This window comes from Hyperolius riggenbachi, chromosome 12, assembly GCF_040937935.1.
Source record: "Hyperolius riggenbachi isolate aHypRig1 chromosome 12, aHypRig1.pri, whole genome shotgun sequence".
NCBI classification, from domain to species: domain Eukaryota; kingdom Metazoa; phylum Chordata; class Amphibia; order Anura; family Hyperoliidae; genus Hyperolius; species Hyperolius riggenbachi.
This window is the reverse complement of record NC_090657.1, coordinates 85,329,697-85,347,497: the sequence shown is the minus strand read 5'-3', so window position 1 is coordinate 85,347,497 and position 17,801 is coordinate 85,329,697. Positions and strand designations below refer to the sequence as shown.

At 43.6% G+C, this 17,801-nt stretch overlaps 1 protein-coding gene across 9 annotated transcripts in view; it reads right to left on the bottom strand.

Moving 5' to 3' along the window:
- The window catches only part of NBR1 (NBR1 autophagy cargo receptor), a 137,151-nt gene that overhangs the window by 91,365 nt on the left and 27,985 nt on the right, over positions 1–17,801 (bottom strand). For all 9 annotated transcript variants that reach the window (XM_068264432.1, XM_068264429.1, XM_068264427.1 and 6 more), the window contains one exon: positions 208–319. In XM_068264432.1, coding sequence (XP_068120533.1) covers positions 208–309 — 102 coding nt within the window. In that variant the 5' untranslated portion in view covers positions 310–319. Of the gene's footprint in view, positions 1–207; positions 320–17,801 lie in introns of those variants that run through there.

The following is a 17,801-nucleotide window of genomic DNA, read 5'->3' as shown; positions in this document are numbered from 1 at the left end:
GAAACTTAGCCACAGCGGGGGACCAGAGGGTTGGTGAGTGATTTTGCGGGCACAGGATGGTTACAGGGGGCTAGTAGAAGCCCCAGGTAAGTATAATTCTTCCCCTCCTCCCCTTCGGTTTAAGTTCCCTTCAACGCTGCATACTCCAACATAAAAGATACGCAGTAAAATGAGAACAGAATTGAAATGAAGTGAAATAATACTCACCATTGCCTCCACATCAGCCCAAGTTGTCTTTTCAGGATCCGACACAAGGAAACTCTGTGTCTCTCCCTTGCAGTTCACACATAAGTTTACTGGAGGCTCCATCTTTCTAGGTCTACAACAAATCAAGCAGGAAATGTTAGTGATCCTGAAAACTCTAGAACAAACCCCTTTTTAGAGATACTCCACCAAATCACTAAATATTGCCTTTTTGCACACTATGGCAGCCCCAATGTATAACGAATACAATATATTGATAGTCTGGTTCAGATAAATGCCTTAAATATGGAGGCTGCCATTTATTTATTTCCTTTTAAACAATAATATATGCCTGGCAGTTGTGCTGATCTTTTTGCTCAGTAGTGTCTGAATCACAACACCTGAATCGCAACACCTTGTTCACGGTATGTGGCTAAAAGTATTTGAGGCAGTGGGACAGCATGACAGACATGCTATCTGCATTGTTTATAAGGAAATAAAATGTCAACCTCCATATGTTCCCTTTAAATTCTATGGGTCACAGCACAGCACCACTATTTATATTTCATCTGTGTGTCTATTCCTAATTATGACAGCCATGAAAGGGAGGGATGGGTACACCAAGGAATACACAATGTTTTTGCTCTGACTCCTCATTTTATGAAACCACCAACTCAGACTCCAGGTACCCAAAATTGCTCCGACTCCTTAGTCTAATTTTTACAAAGGCTATGGATTTGGTTCAAAAACCATCCGACTCCGACTCCTCAGTTTACGGAAACCACAGACACCGACTCAGACTCCAGGTACCCAAAATTGCTCCGACTCCTTGACTCCACAGCCCTGTATTAGGGACCACTGGACATGGCACTGTAAAGGGGTCCATACACCTAACGATTTTCCCGGCGATATACAGCAGATTTGATCACTGTGATCGAATCTGCTGTGAAATCGTTGCGCAAACGCTGACAGAATGATCGATTTCTGTCTGAAATCAATCGTTCCCGGCGATCCGTCCGTGTGGAAGATTTTGCTCGATCGCTGGCAGGTCGGGAGTGTGTCGATAGCGGCGTTCGAATGCTAGACGACCGCCGCTAGCGCCAATACATTACCTGCTCCGGCCGGCGTGACTCCCCGGTCTCCACTGTCTTCTTCTCCGCGCTGGGCTCTGAGTCCGGCTGGCTTGGCTTCACTGAACTTCCTGTCCCGGCAGGAAGTTTAAACAGTAGAGTGCCCTCTACGGTTTAAACTTCCCCCGGCAGGAAGTTCAGTGAAGCCAGCCGGACACGGAGACCAGCGCAGAGAAGAAGACAGCGGAGACCGGGGGACTCGCGCCGTAATGTATGTAGAGGGGGGGGGGGGGGGGGGCGGGGGCAGCAGCGGCAGCACCACCACAGATTGTGATCGGTTTCATGCTGAAATCGATTCACAATCTGTTTGCAGTAAAAGTAGCCATACGATCCCTCTCTGATAAAAAATATATATATATATATATATATATATATATATATATATATATATATATATATATATATATATATATATATATATATATATATAGAGCCTTCCTTCCCCTCTCCTGGTCCCTGTTCCAGCGCTGCATTCCTCGTAGCAGTATTCCACCATTTGGTCAAATACTGCTGTGTCCGCCGCCGAAGGAAGGCTACGGGAAGTCTTTAGGAGCCTGAGTACTCCTGAGGACGGGCCGCTCCATACTGGACACATGGCCTGTCTTCGGGAGGACTCAAAGACTTCTGAAGTTCCCCGCGGCGGGGGATTTAAATGGAGGAGCTACTGTTGCAACAAGGACACTAGGATAGGAGAGGAGAGGGAAGACTCGATAGGATCCAGAGCCTTCCCTCTCCTTAGGTAAGTATCTGGCTTTAAAAAAGTACCAAATAGTAGGTAAATAAAGTACTTTCAAAATGATTTTGAGTATTTCCTGGATTACTCGTGGTTTAAAAGGCATTTTATGGACAAGATGTGAACATATAACCCTGGAGAAAACTCAGGAGAAAACATTAATTGCATATGGGCCCTGGTTGTAAATTTTTTTAAAAAAAAATTAGGGAAATTACACTGCTACTAGAACAGAACAGCCTCAGCTGTAGTGCATAGATCCAGAACAGAAGACTTGGCCCCAAATGGAAAATAAAGCTGTTAAAGTAGGTCTTAAAATGCATATGAGTTTTACTCAGGCAACCTGCACGAGAACAGTTAAGTATGAAACAAGCAGCCATTAAAGTATGAATTTTATAAACAAACCATTAAAATCCAAATCCACAAGGACTCTCCTGAGTAACTGGCTCAAGTTTTATACAAATTATTTTGATGTTGAAAACAGTCAGGAATAACAACCATTGCCTAGTATTACGAAGTGGATAATGTGAGAACTTTTAAAAAGGTACATACCCGTCCTTTCAGGTAGACTTTTATTAAAAGGAATCAATACATTTTCTAAGTTCCATCAAAATTAACGACTGAATGATAATAGGTTGTATTGTTCATCATATATAACGAAGGTCTTGTAATCTAAAAGGTAAATCACTCATGGACAGTATGCTGCGCTCATGCAACATAATACTAAGCAAAACTTTTGTATGAAAACAGAATACTAAAAAAAAATACACACAATCTTAATAGCCACACCCAAGGTGAGAGTGATATGGAGGCTGTCATATTTATTTCCTTTTAAACAATAGCAGTTTCCTGGCAGCCCTGTTGCTCTATTTGGCTGCTGTAGTGTCTGAATTACACCAGAAACAAGCATGCAACTAATTTTGCCCATTCTGACAATATTGTCAGAAATACCTGATCTGCTGCATGCTTGTTCAGGGTCTATGGCTAAAAGTATTAGAGGCACAGGATAGGAAGTATAGGCAACGATATTGCTTAAAGAGGAGTTGTCAGCCATGCTATCTCTGAAAAAAAATTCACATAAGTAGATAAATACTTGCTCTATTTACATAACATATGTATTGTACTGTCCACGTTTTTTGATGTCAGTGATTTTTCTACAGTAAAAAAAGAGAAAATCCTTCTTAGCATTTCCCATTAGGTGTGGCTATTTTGAAGCCAATCCTGATGTCATTTTCTCCCTTAGTCTCCTCTGCATGATTGGCCAACCTCCACTATAGAAAGTGCATTGTCTCAGCATGAGAAATACTGGCCAATCAGAGAGGAACAGAGGTGAGGGAGGGGAAAACAGGAGGGAAAGAGGCTTCAGCCAATCAGGCTGCATTAGTTAAGTCTTAGGGGGAAGTATAGAAGCAAAAAAAGGACAACCCAGCATGCCCTGCAACTTCCTTTTTGCGTACCAAATTTTGTGTGTACCAAATAAGAGTCAGGTAAACTGGGGAATGATCATTTATCATCAAGAAAAGTAATAGCGATATTAACTTTTGGATTGCCTGGTTAGCATCCTTATTACTGGTTTACCAGATAAAGAATAAAGAATTGATTTTTGATCTTATGCCCGATAGTTACACGTTAAAAGGAAATAAATACGGCAGCCTCCATATCCCAAGTCGAACCTCAAAAATGACACACTGGGATTTCACTGGAAACTTTATCAAAACATTTTATGGAGATAGTACCTTATTCTCTTATAAACGTTCCATGATGTATCCTAATTAGGGATGGTCAATAGGATACAAATAATTCTAGGTTGATGCAGTATTGTGCGAATTTTGTACGCAAACTTATGTAACTTATCCATTTCTTGACCGCACTAGTTGAAATCTTTGTCCTGTTTGTGGCGGTTTACTTCTGACTTGACGTAGATTTCAACATTCCCGCTGCACGTTTCAGCTGCTACCGCCGATCGTGTCTCTCTCTCCCCACCGCAGCTCACTTGCCCTGCTGTCGGTATGACAGCAGAGCTCCTTGAGTCGGTCAGGAGCCGATTTCATTGGCTCCTGACGCCTTTATGACTGTGAGCCGATCTCATTGGCTTACATTGATCACAAGGTCAGGAGCCACCCGGCTCACAGAGCCCTGCTGTCATAAAGACGGGCTGAGGTGAAGGGTGAGCGGCAATTCCGTGCAGCGTGACATCCGTGAACCCTGGTATTTGGTACCAGTGGTCTCTGGTCTTTAAAAGGACCAGAGACCGCTGGTACCTAAGTGGTTAAAAATTAACCAATCGAAGGTAGCATCTGATCCATCTAGTCCATTTTCAAGCTGAATAAATTTGCATTATAATGCATAATTTAGTAATTATTTCCATCTTATTGACCATCCCTAATCCCAATCCCTCTCTGGAAAAGTTTTTTATTCTTAACTTATAACTCAAGTAACACATACTGAGGTCTACCTTTCCCTTGCTATGGCATTATTATGAACTTCGATAAACTTAATTCATTTCAGACCTTGATAGGATTGATGTATAGAAATAAAGTGTAATAATCATATCTCCGGGATCCAGCGATGCATTTGTCCCCGCCGGCAGATCTCCGCGTCCTAGTGGTACCAGGTCGGTGCAGCACTCGTGTGTGCACCGCTTACCCTGTATCCATAGTAACGGGGGCAGGTGCACGCATCCTGTTAGTTTGAAGGGACAGATGTGGCTGGTAAAGCGTCCGTCCTATGTTGCTAGGAGACAGGTGCACGTGATCACGCGCCCGTCCTATGCTCTCAGGTGCTGACGTTCAGGCAGGGAATGCTGTGATTGGTGAAAGAGAGAGTGGCCGGCCACTGATTGGTGACTGACTCCTATTTAAACCTGGATGTGTCAGTCTTTCATTGCCCGTGATAGCGTAAGCTTGCTAGCTGCTAGGTGCTTTGTTGGATATTGCTGTTTCTTCTAGAATTAATCTTTTGCTTGCCTTTTGTCCATCCCTGCCTGCTGCCTGCATTGACCTCTGCCTGACTCATGGATTATCCTTGATTGCTGCCTGGACTGACCTTTAGCCTGTTACTGACCTGATTTCACCTAGCCCTTGTAAACCTTTATTATCTGATAATCCGTGTATGACCCTGGACTGTTTCTGGATTCGTCTCTGTTACCTGATTGGTTCTGGTAGTTTATTGCTCACGCCAGGTTCAGTTCCTATACATTGCAACCTTAAAGACCTGGGTGTAACCATAGTCAGGTAGGTGTTGTCTCTAACCCCCCCCCCCCCCCCGTTCAAGTGGGGAGGCTCCACATAAGGTGAAGATGGTGGTGGAGATTGGGGCATTGGAGCTGATCTGTAAGTGATAATCCTTCAGGCCTTACATAAAGTAAGTAGAACAATTAGTAATTTGTGTGATGATTCCCTGTCTAATATGACAGATGGATAATGTGGTATGTTTATGTAGACATTGAGGCTTATATTACTGGTTAATATTTACATACTTGTAATGCTAACAGAAAGCGATGTTTGTGAGGAAACACAATCACACACTTAAATCATTACCATAAACAATAAAAATTGTATTACAAGGTTAACCTGATGGAAAGCTGCCACTGCTTGAGATATGCACACAAGTTCAATAACTTCCCTCAAAATAACTGCCAGAAATAATTTTAGGCAGGGCTGTGGAGTCGTAGTCGTAGTCGTGGAGTCGGGCAATTTTGGGTGCCTGGAGTCGGAGTCGGGAAAAAATGCACCGACTCCGACTCCTAATGAATTTGTAACTGTAATTAAAATAGAAAATATGATAAAATGTTCTATTTCTAAGATAATAGTCATTAAAAATAATGTATATATACAGTATATATACAGTAATAGCTGTGCTTAGTCCACAAAAATGAAATAAACCAATCAAAATTAGTTACTTGTGCTGCTTCAATAAAGCAGTCCCTGTATTTTTAAGGTCAGATATACATATCTGATTGTGACTGTATATATGATGTGTACACAGGAATCTCTTATATATACTAAATAACATCTATGCTGTAAGAATAAAGCCTGATGTGTAGCTGTGTCACTAATAGAGATGGTCAACGAGATGGAAATAATTCTGCATTGATGCTGATTTATGCAAATGTATGCACTCCCTTTGCTGATGAAATCAAATAATTTGATATGTTGTTAAAATTTGGTTTGGTGACTACAAATTAAAGGGTAACTGAGACGGATGAAAAGTAAAGTTTTATACATACCTGGGGCTTCCTCCAGCCCCCTTCAGGCTAATCAGTCCCTCGCTGTCCTCCACCACCCGGATCTTCTGCTATGAGTCCTGGTAATTCAGCCAGTCAGCGCTGTCCGGCCGCATGCCGCTCCCACAGCCAGGAACATTCTGCACCTGCGCAATAGTGCTGCACAGGTGTAGTATGCTCCTGGCGGCGGAGTGTGTGCATGCGCACTACACCCGACTGGCTCAAGTACCTGGACTCATAGCAGAAGATCCAGGTGGTGGAGGAGGACAATGAGGGACTGATTATCCTGAAGGCGGCTGGAGGAAGCCCCAGGTATGTATAAAACTTTAATTTCATCTGTCTCAGGTTTACTTTCTTACACAGTAGTACTATACTCTACATATGCACTCCCCACAGAGCTGCAGGGAATCCACTGAGAAAGAATGCTGTGCACATTGAACACAGAGGTGTTGTCTGTTTACAATCTCCTCATTCCCCTGCAGAGTACCTGCACATCATTCTTACATGTACCCACACTTACATTGCCTAGGGCCTGATATATGTTCTTTGTTCCGGTTTGTACCTTTTACAAGTACTCTTACCAAGGACTAGTTTTAGTCTAAAGGGAATAAATATAGTAGTCTACATATCCTTCTCACTTCAGTTGTCTTGTAAAATTCCTAAGCGTTGGCAGTTAAGAGACGAATTTCATGTTACATACTATTAATCAACAAAAATGTAATATGCAAATTAGAGGAGTCGAAGTCGAGGAGTCGGAGTCGGAGGAATCCTAAACTGAGGAGTCGGAGTCGGTGGGTTTTTGGACCGACTCCACAGCCCTGGTTTTAGGTGGGAGCTAAATATAAAATTTGCCATTTTACAACAGACATTGCAATCAGTCAGCTATATTTAGCAAGACAGATGTCCCATGATGCATCACTGGTGAATATGTAAATCATCCCTTTATGTCTCTTAAAGAGACTCTGTAACATCAAAAACATCCCCTGGGGGGTACTCACCTCGAGTGGGGGAAGTCTCCGGATCCTAATGAGGCTTCCCACGCCGTCCTCTGTTCTACGGGGGTCTTGCTGCAGCCCTCCGAACAGCCGGCGACAGACCCGACTGTAAATTCAATATTTACCTTTGCTGGCTCCAGCGGGGGCGCTGTGGCTGCTTTCGGCTCCGAAGTAGACGGAAATACCCGATCTCAGTCGGGTCCGCTCTACTGCGCAGGCGCCGGAAACTTGCGCCTGAGCAGTAGAGCAGACCCGACAGCGATCGGGTATTTCCGCCTACTTCGGAGCCGACAGCCGTCAGAGCGCCTGCGCAGGGGCCGGGAAGGTAAATATTGACGTCATCTTGCACGGAGGGCTGCAGTGAGACCCCTGAGGGACGGAGGGCGGCGTGGGAAGCCTCATTAGGATCCGGAGGCTTCCCCCACCCGAGGTGAGTACCCCCCAGGGGACGTTTTGACGTTACAGATTCTCTTTAAAGGGAATCTGAAGTGAAAATTAACTTATGAATTGTATGTCTAGTACAGCTAAGAAATAGAACATTGGTAGCAAAGATATGAGTCTCATATTGTTTCCAGTAGAGGAAGAGTTAAGAAACTTCACTTGTTTTCTACACAAAAGAGTGTAACGAATGGTGTCAGCACGCAGAGAGAATCTGATTGGTGATCTGCAGTATCACCAAGAATGCAGATATATACCTGATTATTGATGATCTGCAGAATCACCGATAATACAGATATATTGCTAACCTCTGGACACCTGTTGGTATGTGAGTGTTTGGTGTAACAGTAGCACTTTGAGTAATGCACCTGCAGAGCAGGTGATAATCGACAGTAAGGAGACAATGCTCTGAGAGCACGGGAACCTTCCAGCAGCCTGAGACTCCTCAAGGGGTGGAGTCAGGCTGAAGATAGGGAAGGCCAGAGAGTGAGTGACACCTGAAGGTGGCTGTCACTAACTGGTCTGGAGACTATCTCTTAACAGGAGAGATAGCTCTCGAGGTCGGACTCGGCTGGTCGGCAACACACTGACAGATAAGGTACAAAGACAGAAGGCTGATTCGGTATCCAAGGCAAGCAGGGTCTGGCAACGGAAGATCAGATGTGCGAGGTACCCAATCAGAAGACAGAGGAGTAGTCAGAAAAGCAATAAGTCATAACAGATATCAAACAATGCCTAGTCTGAGTGCGAGGTCCGTGGTCTCAGCACCCTGGCACCAGTCTGAAGAATAACACAGATGGTAATACAGTTCCCTAATCTGGGTGTGAGGTCCTTGGTCTCTACACCCTGGAACTAGTCTACAGTATAACACAAATGATAGTACAGTTCCCTAAGCTGGGTGTGAGGTCCTCGGTCTGTACACCCTGGAACTAGTCTGAGCAGCATAAACACAAATGATAGTACAGTTCCCTAAGCTGGGTGTGAGGTCCTTGGTCTCTACACCCTGGAACTAGTCTGGAGAATAACACAGTCCTCGGTCTGTACACCCTGGAACTAGTCTGAGCAGCATAAACACAAATGATAGTACAGTTCCCTAAGCTGGGTGTGAGGTCCTTGGTTTCTACACCCTGGAACTAGTCTGAGCATAAACACAATAACAGTTCAAGTAATCTGGCTAAGTGTGAATTCCCAGGTCCACCTGGTTCAAACACACTGTAGGATCTGACTGAGGTCTGAGTGCTTCCACGTAGCGATCACAACGGCAGACAACTAGCAACTGGCCAGCAGAAACTATATATGGAGCAGTGCTCTCCAGCACCACCCCTAATTGCTCAACCAATAGTATCCTGCTCAGGAGTCAGCTGATCGGCGTGGTCAGCTGACTCTCCCTGCCTAGTATAAGAATTCTGCCTCTCAGCGCGCGCACGTGTATTCCTAAGCCTGTGTGCACTAACAGACCCAGCCACACCAGACACACGCTGCCGCGTGCAAACTGCCGCGCTGGACGCGGAACCAGCCGCCTGACTGTTGCATGCGGCGGCTTTTCCGCGTTCCGCCCTGCCACTAGACACACGCATCCGCGTGCAAACCGCCACGCTGGACGCGGAATCAGCCAACTTCTCAGTGGCACACGCTGCGGCTTTTCCGCGATCTCTCACAGTACCCAGACACCCCCCCCCCCCCCCCCCCCGAGGAGTGGACTCCGGACATCTCCTGCCCGGCCTCTCAGGATGTAAGTCATGAAACTCCTTTTTCAACTCCTCTGCGTGCATGCGACATTCTGGCACCCAAGTTCTCTCCTCAATGCCATACCCCTTCCAATGCACTAAATACTGCATGGAATTCTGCACAAGCCAGGAGTCAAGAATCTTCTCAATTTCATATTCAGGTTGGTCATCAATCAACACAGGGGGGGGGGGGGGGGGAGCGGAATCCATGTGCACTGCTGGCTTGAGCAAGGACACATGGAACGATCTCACACCTCGCATGCTGGTGGGGAGATCAATGGTATAAGTGACATCATTGATTTTCCTGCTCACAGGAAACAGACCCACAAATCTGGGACCTAACTTGGGAGACAGTTGCTTCAGAGCCAAATGTCGTGTGGACACCCAGACCAAGTCGCCTGGAAAGAATTCTCATTCTATGGAACGTCTTTTATCAGCTTGTTTCTTCTGACTCTGGAAAGCCCTCCTCAGATTTCTTTCTACCATTCCCCAAATCTGCTTCAAGGACCTCTGCCAATCTTCCAGGGCTGGAAATGGAGTGGCAGCCACTGGTAGTGGGGTGAACTTAGGTGACCTTCCTGTTACCACCTGGAATGGAGAAAAACCTGAGGAGGAGCTCTTTAAGTTGTTGTGTGCAAATTCTGCAAATGGCAGGAATTTGACCCAGTCAGTTTGAACATCTGCCACATAACATCTCAGAAACTGTTCCAGAGACTGATTGGTTCTCTCGGTCTGGCCATTGGTCTGTGGGTGGTAGCCTGATGAAAAAGATAACTCCATGTCTAACTGATGGCAGAATGCCCTCCAAAATTTTGAAACAAATTGGACTCCCCGATCTGACACTATATTTTCCTGGGATACCATGCAGCCGGAAAATATGTTGGATGAAGAGATCAGCCAATTCCTGGGCCGAGGGGAGTCCTTTCAGGGGGACAAAATGGGCCATCTTGCTGAAACGATCGACTACCACCCAAATGACCGTCATGCCCTCAGACCTGGGGAGTTCGCCCACAAAATCCATGGACAGATGGGTCCATGGTTCACTCGGGACTGGTAATGATTGCAATGTCCCAACAGGTGCCTGACGGGAGGTTTTGCTTCTAGCACACTGTTGTATTTTATCGGTATAAACTGTATTTCCATGTGTGCCTTAATGGAAAAGTATGTCTGGACATTTATGTTGCTATGAGAGATTTACAGTGAATCTAGTTGATCAGCTGGGGCCTTACACAAAGCCTGTGTTTCATAAAGGACTTTTTACAACCACACACATCTGCATATGAGTAAATAACACAGCAAAGACAATGGCCTCTGACACTGACCCCAGCCCCCGCAAATGGCTATTGAGGAACTGGCTACCCAAGGTGAGAGGAAACTGAGTTATCTGGTTTGTCAACAAAGGTCCATGGGACTAGCTACAAGTCCCTTCCCCCCAGCTGCTAAGGGCAAACACAGAGGAGGAGTCTCTATACCTGTGGGATCGAGATATAAGACAATGCTTGAAAAGCTTCTCTCTCTCTTGGAATGCTGCCATGGACTGTGAGATGGAAAGGGGCTCAGCTAATGAAAGTGTGTGACTGTGTATAGGGTATATAGAGCCATTATGTGAGACACATACTTTGTATGATCTAACTTGTACATATGTATAATTGTAAATAAACCCCTTTTATTTAACCCCTTTGAAACGACCTCAAGTGTCTGGTCATTAACATAGAAATAAGTTAACATAAGCTAGAGTACATTCTACATTTGGCACCCCAGATAGCGTGTGGATAATTAGTAAATCCACATAGAACCCCATAACAGAAATTACTCTAGCTATTAGTTCCAGAGAGCGTACAATTACGAGGAAGGACCTAACGGAAGACTCCAGCGTGGAACCTGGACGCGATGCAAGCATTTGAGAGGCGATAAGGTATTTTGTTTCTGTTATATCAATGCATGTATGTATTTTGGTTGCAGCTTGTGATGTTTAGTTGTATGTATGACGAGTTAACTGCTAGGAAAATAGTTTGTTGAAAGCATATAGGTATGCTATAGGAAACAATAGGTTTCAGGAATTGTGTGGATTGAATATGAATGGTCTGTGAGAGGCAGTAAAAGCTTCATCTCCTGTTGTTGCTGTATTTGTGTATATAGTTTGGTCAGCCATTGTGAGTGTAGATCACATAATCTGAAGGCAGTTAGAAGTGAATGTGAGTGTATTACGAGGACAATAGCTTTTGTGTTGGTCATTGAAGCTTGTGTACAGTTTGGTGAAAATGGAGCTTGCACAGAAGTATGTTAGGGACAATGCCACGGTTGATGTGAATACATCTGCAAATGAATCCCAGGAGCAACAGTTTGCTTCATTGGTAGAAAAATGTGAGAAATGTAATAATGGATTGCAGCAGACATATTTTGGAAAGAAAGTACAGAAGATAAAGCTTGCAAATGAAATTTCGATTTTACTTAGGATGAGGGTCATATCAGAGCAGAGAGCGAGAGATTGGGCTGCAGACAGACAGCAAATCAGAAAGGACCTGGATAATTTTAAGGATAATTTGGTAGTTATGGCAGATTCATCGAGAGCCGAGTTGCAGGAGTTGAAATTAGAGGCAGAGGATTGGAAGGAAAGGAATAGTGAATTGGAGAAACAAATAGAACAGCACAAGGTCAAATGCGCCTCTAATGAAACCTTAATTCACTCACTCAATGATAAATTAACCCAGATGCAAGAGCTGGTTGCCTCTTTAAAAAGAGAACTGTTACATACCAACTCATTGTTGATACAGGAGGAAAATTACATATTATCAGTATGTGAACAAAAAGCAAAAACTTGTGATTCTGCAAATGTCTGCACTATTACTGATGACAGTACCTGCAGTGGGGTACAACTAGCAGACGTGTCCAGCCCTACTGTGCTAACAATTCAGGACAAACTGCGCTTATGTCAGATTCTGGGCGATTTTGATTCCCTAGAATCGCCTGTGAGGTTGTCTAATCAATTTGAGGCAGTGGTATGTCAGTACAGTCTAAATGATGAAGACGCATGTGCACTTTTACGGGCCTGGTTGCCGGGGCCCTTAGCCACTCGCATAGTTCTGGAAAATGGTGGTTGTGTAGCAGATGCAGGAGGTAGGAGACAGGAAGTACATCGTGTATTGGGAAGCCGGGATGAAAGAGGCGTGCAAGCGTTGGCAAGCATGAGGTTCATGAAAGGAATGGATCCTGTAATATTCTGTCATGAGTACATTTCAATGTATAGAGTGGTACATAATTGCCAAAATATATCATCTGATGATGGGGAGTTGCTATATTCCATGGCAAATAAGTGTATGGTAAGCCACCCAGTTAAACTTGCTCTTAAAAATGCCATCACGTGTCAACAATTCATTAATATACTGAGGGATTGTTGTGAGGAGGGCAATGAGGGAGAGACATCCAATGTATCAGTGGCATACAAAGGTACACAGAGAAACAGTTTCCGATGTTACCGATGCCATAGACCTGGCCACATAAAACGCTATTGCAGAAGCCACAAAGTTAAGAATAGACACACCAGCAATATTTCCAATTGTGTAAGCACCGTCTCCCCTCACGATCATGAAAAACATGAGAATGTTGGTGCATTTCAGGGCCCAGATAAGCTGGAAAACAGAATTTGGAATTGTGGGCAACAAGCAAACTCTAAAGAATTTGATAATGTTGCATTCGGTGCCCAAGGACACGGGCCAAACATTCCAGTTTATGCCCCGCTAGCCAGTATGCCATATTGGCTATTCTGTAGTTTGTCAAACATTGCAATCCCTTTTTTCTTGGGATATATGGCAGAGTGTTCAAAAATTAATGTGTAATAATGTATGGCAAATGAAATACAATCTGTTGTCTCAACAGGTTTGCAGTATAGGGGTAACCTAACAGATTGTGAAGTAACAATGGTATCTTAATGTGAGGATATTAACATAATTATGCTTTGTTTTTCAGATATCTCTGAAAGGAAATGTATGTGGTTAAAAATTCAAGCCATCTAACATTTGATTATGTTGTATTCATGTATTGTGTTATACTTTCTCTCCTCTTTAGCCAAGGGCATCTACATGGAATTTGGTTTAGGATCAGGGTGCACCCATTCTAAATTATAAAGGTTAATAATTAGTCTGCAGAAAATACCATGAGCTCATGAGTTAAAATCCTAATTGTTTGCAAACAATTAAACAATAGAAGGTTTAAGGAGTGAAACTGAAGTAAAGGTGGTTAACAATTAACTTGTACAGTCTGTATTGTTGTTGTTTCTTTTCTGTCTTGTTCCTATTGACACAGATGGCCCAGTACTGAAGACAATGAGCTCCACAGGATATCAGCATCTTTGTGTCAATGTACTAATTGTACAGACCTGTGTGTAACTAACTTATGTGTGTGTCCTGAAAGGCCTGTACGTTTCTGTGTGTTTGTTTGTTGGTTTGATTAGTAACAACCAAAGAGTGGTAGTTTTTTTTTTTTTTTCTCTCTCCCTGTTCAGTTTTTGAATAATTTTATCATTTATTTTCGCAATACATTTTTTTGCTTTTCGGTTGTGGGGATTTTTGTTGCTTCCCCATACACCATTTTTTATTTTGTTTTAATTTTTTCACTTTTGTGGTTTTTTTTTACATAGAAGTATTGAGAAAGTGGTACCTATGCTTTGAGGTACCAAAGGGGGGATTATATACACGATATTGAAGGCATGAGCAAACACAGCTATGAATGCTGTTGGCCTATTTATACTGTATATTCATAAAGAGTACTCAAAGGCAATTTTACGGTTACGAATAAACCTCTTAAGTTTATAATTTGATCTACAAGCGAAGGAAAGTAATGGTAAGGGTTGCCAATACACTCATCGATTTTCTCAGTTATTTCCTTGCAGATTCAGCTGCTAGGAATCGATTCCCCAAATGTCAGATCAATTTTGGCGATTGAATAAATCGATCGGACAGGTTGGAAAGTTAAGAACAATCAGGAGCAACAACTTTGGCAAATTAATGGCCAATAACCTTGCACTGCATTGGGCAACTCTGCAATACGATCGATTAGTAATAGATTCCAGGCTGGAATCTATTGGGAATTGATGTGCAGTGGTTGGTAGGAATCGAGTTATTCTGAATCGATTAGTTTCCTAAAGGAATTGATCGTTTTGGAACATTGGATGGAAATCTGTAGGTGTATGGCCAACTGACAGCATTATTTAAGATGAAAGATTTTGTTCTCTTGTAGGACGTAGTGTCATATGTTACATTTTCCTGAGAGCTCTTGCACACTACATGCAATTCCGATTGGCAATTTTGGACGCGATTTTACGTGCGTTTTTCTGCGTATGTCAACAGCGCCCAGTGAAAATCGGAATTGCAAATCAGATTGGCAGTGTGCAGGGGGCCACAGAGATATTAACATGCAGCAGTAGTGGAGATATTCATTTTCTTTTATTGGGATTTATAAGGAAAGGGGGATGGTTTCTACACTAAAATGCCTTCCCAAAAAGTCCTCTCCCAGGTTGGAGGGCTACAGAGAGTATTCTCATTGTTATGTAAAGGGTGGTATAGATTCATTGACACAGGTAAATTGTAGAAGGGCTCATCAAAGGAAGTGAATGGGTATTTGGCCCACAGGGATGGGGGAAGTCTACAACCAAAAAGAATGTATGCAAATTCACACAGTTGAATGGTTAACAAGAGTAGCCAGAGCTTCAAAGAAGCCCCTGGAAATGACCACCAACAATGGTTTATTATTAAATAGCTGGGCATCACCATCCATTCTTGTTTTGTTAGAAGATAAATGTAACTTTGAAGGTGGATAAAGCCTGAACAGCAGGCGTATTCTTTGTGTGTAATTTAATAACCAGGCCCACCCTTTCAGTATACAGTAGGGGTGGGTCACCTCTGGTAATGGAATGTCTGGACACCAATGATATAGAATCAAGGTACTGATCATTGATTAGAAGTTAAGCTTTTTTGTTCCATCTATATATATTTTGTGCCCAATCCACTAAGTACAAGACAATGTAGGTACTGAAATATAAAGGTGTTTTGCAGACCACATGACCTACAATGGTACAATAGTTTTCTTTTATTATATTTTCATGTGCACAATCTACATACACAAACAAACTCATTGAGAGATATATTAGGTTGCAATGGATAATCCATGGGTATGATATGTCTTTGTCATAAAGGTATACATTGATGCCAATAAACTTGCAGAACAAACTAAGGTTCACATGATAAGATATTGCGATCTGGTAAATCCAGGTGATGCATATATATGGTATGATGTTGTATATTCACCCTCACAATTAATGCCATGTCAATGTACCGATTAGGTGTGAGTGGGAATGAATGTTGGGTTCCTGGTCATTGGCCCCTGCATAGCGAGGATGGTCTGTCCACAGGAGAAAAGATTCCCAATAACCTTGGACTGTGTCACACTGCCGGGGGTAACTGTTATTTGATACAGCCCAGCGGTGGCTTGCGTCCAGCAAGAACTGTTTTGCGACTCAATGCAGCTGTGCTGAGCATACAGAAGCTATCCGCTGAAGGGCACATGTTCCGGATCCCAGCCATGAGGGTGTGTCCATTAGGCACAACAGGAGGGAATGTTGTATTTTATCGGTATAAACTGTATTTCCATGTGTGCCTTAATGGAAAAGTATGTCTGGACATTTATGTTGCTATGAGAGATTTACAGTGAATCTAGTTGATCAGCTGGGGCCTTACACAAAGCCTGTGTTTCATAAAGGACTTTTTACAACCACACACATCTGCATATGAGTAAATAACACAGCAAAGACAATGGCCTCTGACACTGACCCCAGCCCCCGCAAATGGCTATTGAGGAACTGGCTACCCAAGGTGAGAGGAAACTGAGTTATCTGGTTTGTCAACAAAGGTCCATGGGACTAGCTACAAGTCCCTTCCCCCCAGCTGCTAAGGGCAAACACAGAGGAGGAGTCTCTATACCTGTGGGATCGAGATATAAGACAATGCTTGAAAAGCTTCTCTCTCTCTTGGAATGCTGCCATGGACTGTGAGATGGAAAGGGGCTCAGCTAATGAAAGTGTGTGACTGTGTATAGGGTATATAGAGCCATTATGTGAGACACATACTTTGTATGATCTAACTTGTACATATGTATAATTGTAAATAAACCCCTTTTATTTAACCCCTTTGAAACGACCTCAAGTGTCTGGTCATTAACATAGAAATAAGTTAACATAAGCTAGAGTACATTCTACACACACACTGCACATTCTCTTACATACTCTTTGCAGTCGGTTGCCAATGATGGCCACCAGGCACATCTTGCTATGAGGTCCTAAATTCTGGTGGCCTCAGGATGCCCAGCATTCTTGTGGGAATGAAACAACTGCAGTATTTGTAGACGAAAAGGCAGTGGTACAAACATGACCCCTCCAGGCTTTCCCTCAGGTACATCCTGTTGGAACGGACTCAATGTTTATGTCCAGTCCCTCCAGGTCTCAGTGGCGGCCAGAACCACTTTCTGCGGCAGAATGGTTTCTGGGTCTGAGGGCTGTGCTGTCTTGGGCTCAAAACATCTGGACAAAGCATCAGCTTTGATGTTCTTACTACCCGGGGTATACGTGATTACAAATCGGAATCTCGAGAAGAACAATGACCACCGAGCCTGTTGGGGGCTAAGTCTCTTAGCGCCCTCAATGTACTCCAAATTCTTGTGGTCAGTATAGACAGTAATGGTATGTTCTGCACCCTCTAGCCAATGTCGCCATTCCTCAAAGGTCAACTTAATGGCTAGGAGCTCCCTATTGCCTATATCGTAGTTTTTCTCTGCGGGCGAAAACCTACGTGAAAAATAGGCACAGGGGTGTAACCTTCCCTGCAACCCAGAACGCTGAGACAGCACAGCCCCTACCCCTACCTCCGAGGCATCTACCTCCACGATAAAGGGGAAGGTGGTGTCGACATGTCTCAAAATTGGTGCAGTACAGAACAATTTCTTTAGAGTGGAGAAAGCAGCATGGGCCTCAGGGGACCAGTGGTGAGTATCTGCCCCTTTCTTTGTGAGACTGGTGAGAAGTGAGATCACCGTAGAGTACCCCTTTATGAACCTTCTATAGTAGTTAGCGAACCCCAAAAACCTCTGGAGAGCCTTCAGTCCCACAGGTTGCGGCCACTCTAAAACAACTGAAACTTTTCCAGGGTCCAGGGAGAGGCCAGAGGTTGAAATTATGTACCCCAGAAAGGCAACAGAGGTCACCTCGAAAATGCATTTCTCCAGCTTGGCGTACAGCATGTTTTGTCTCAACTTCCGTAACACAAATTTAACATGATCTCTGTGCTCTGAGAGGTTAGACGAGAAAATTAGTATGTCGTCTAAGTA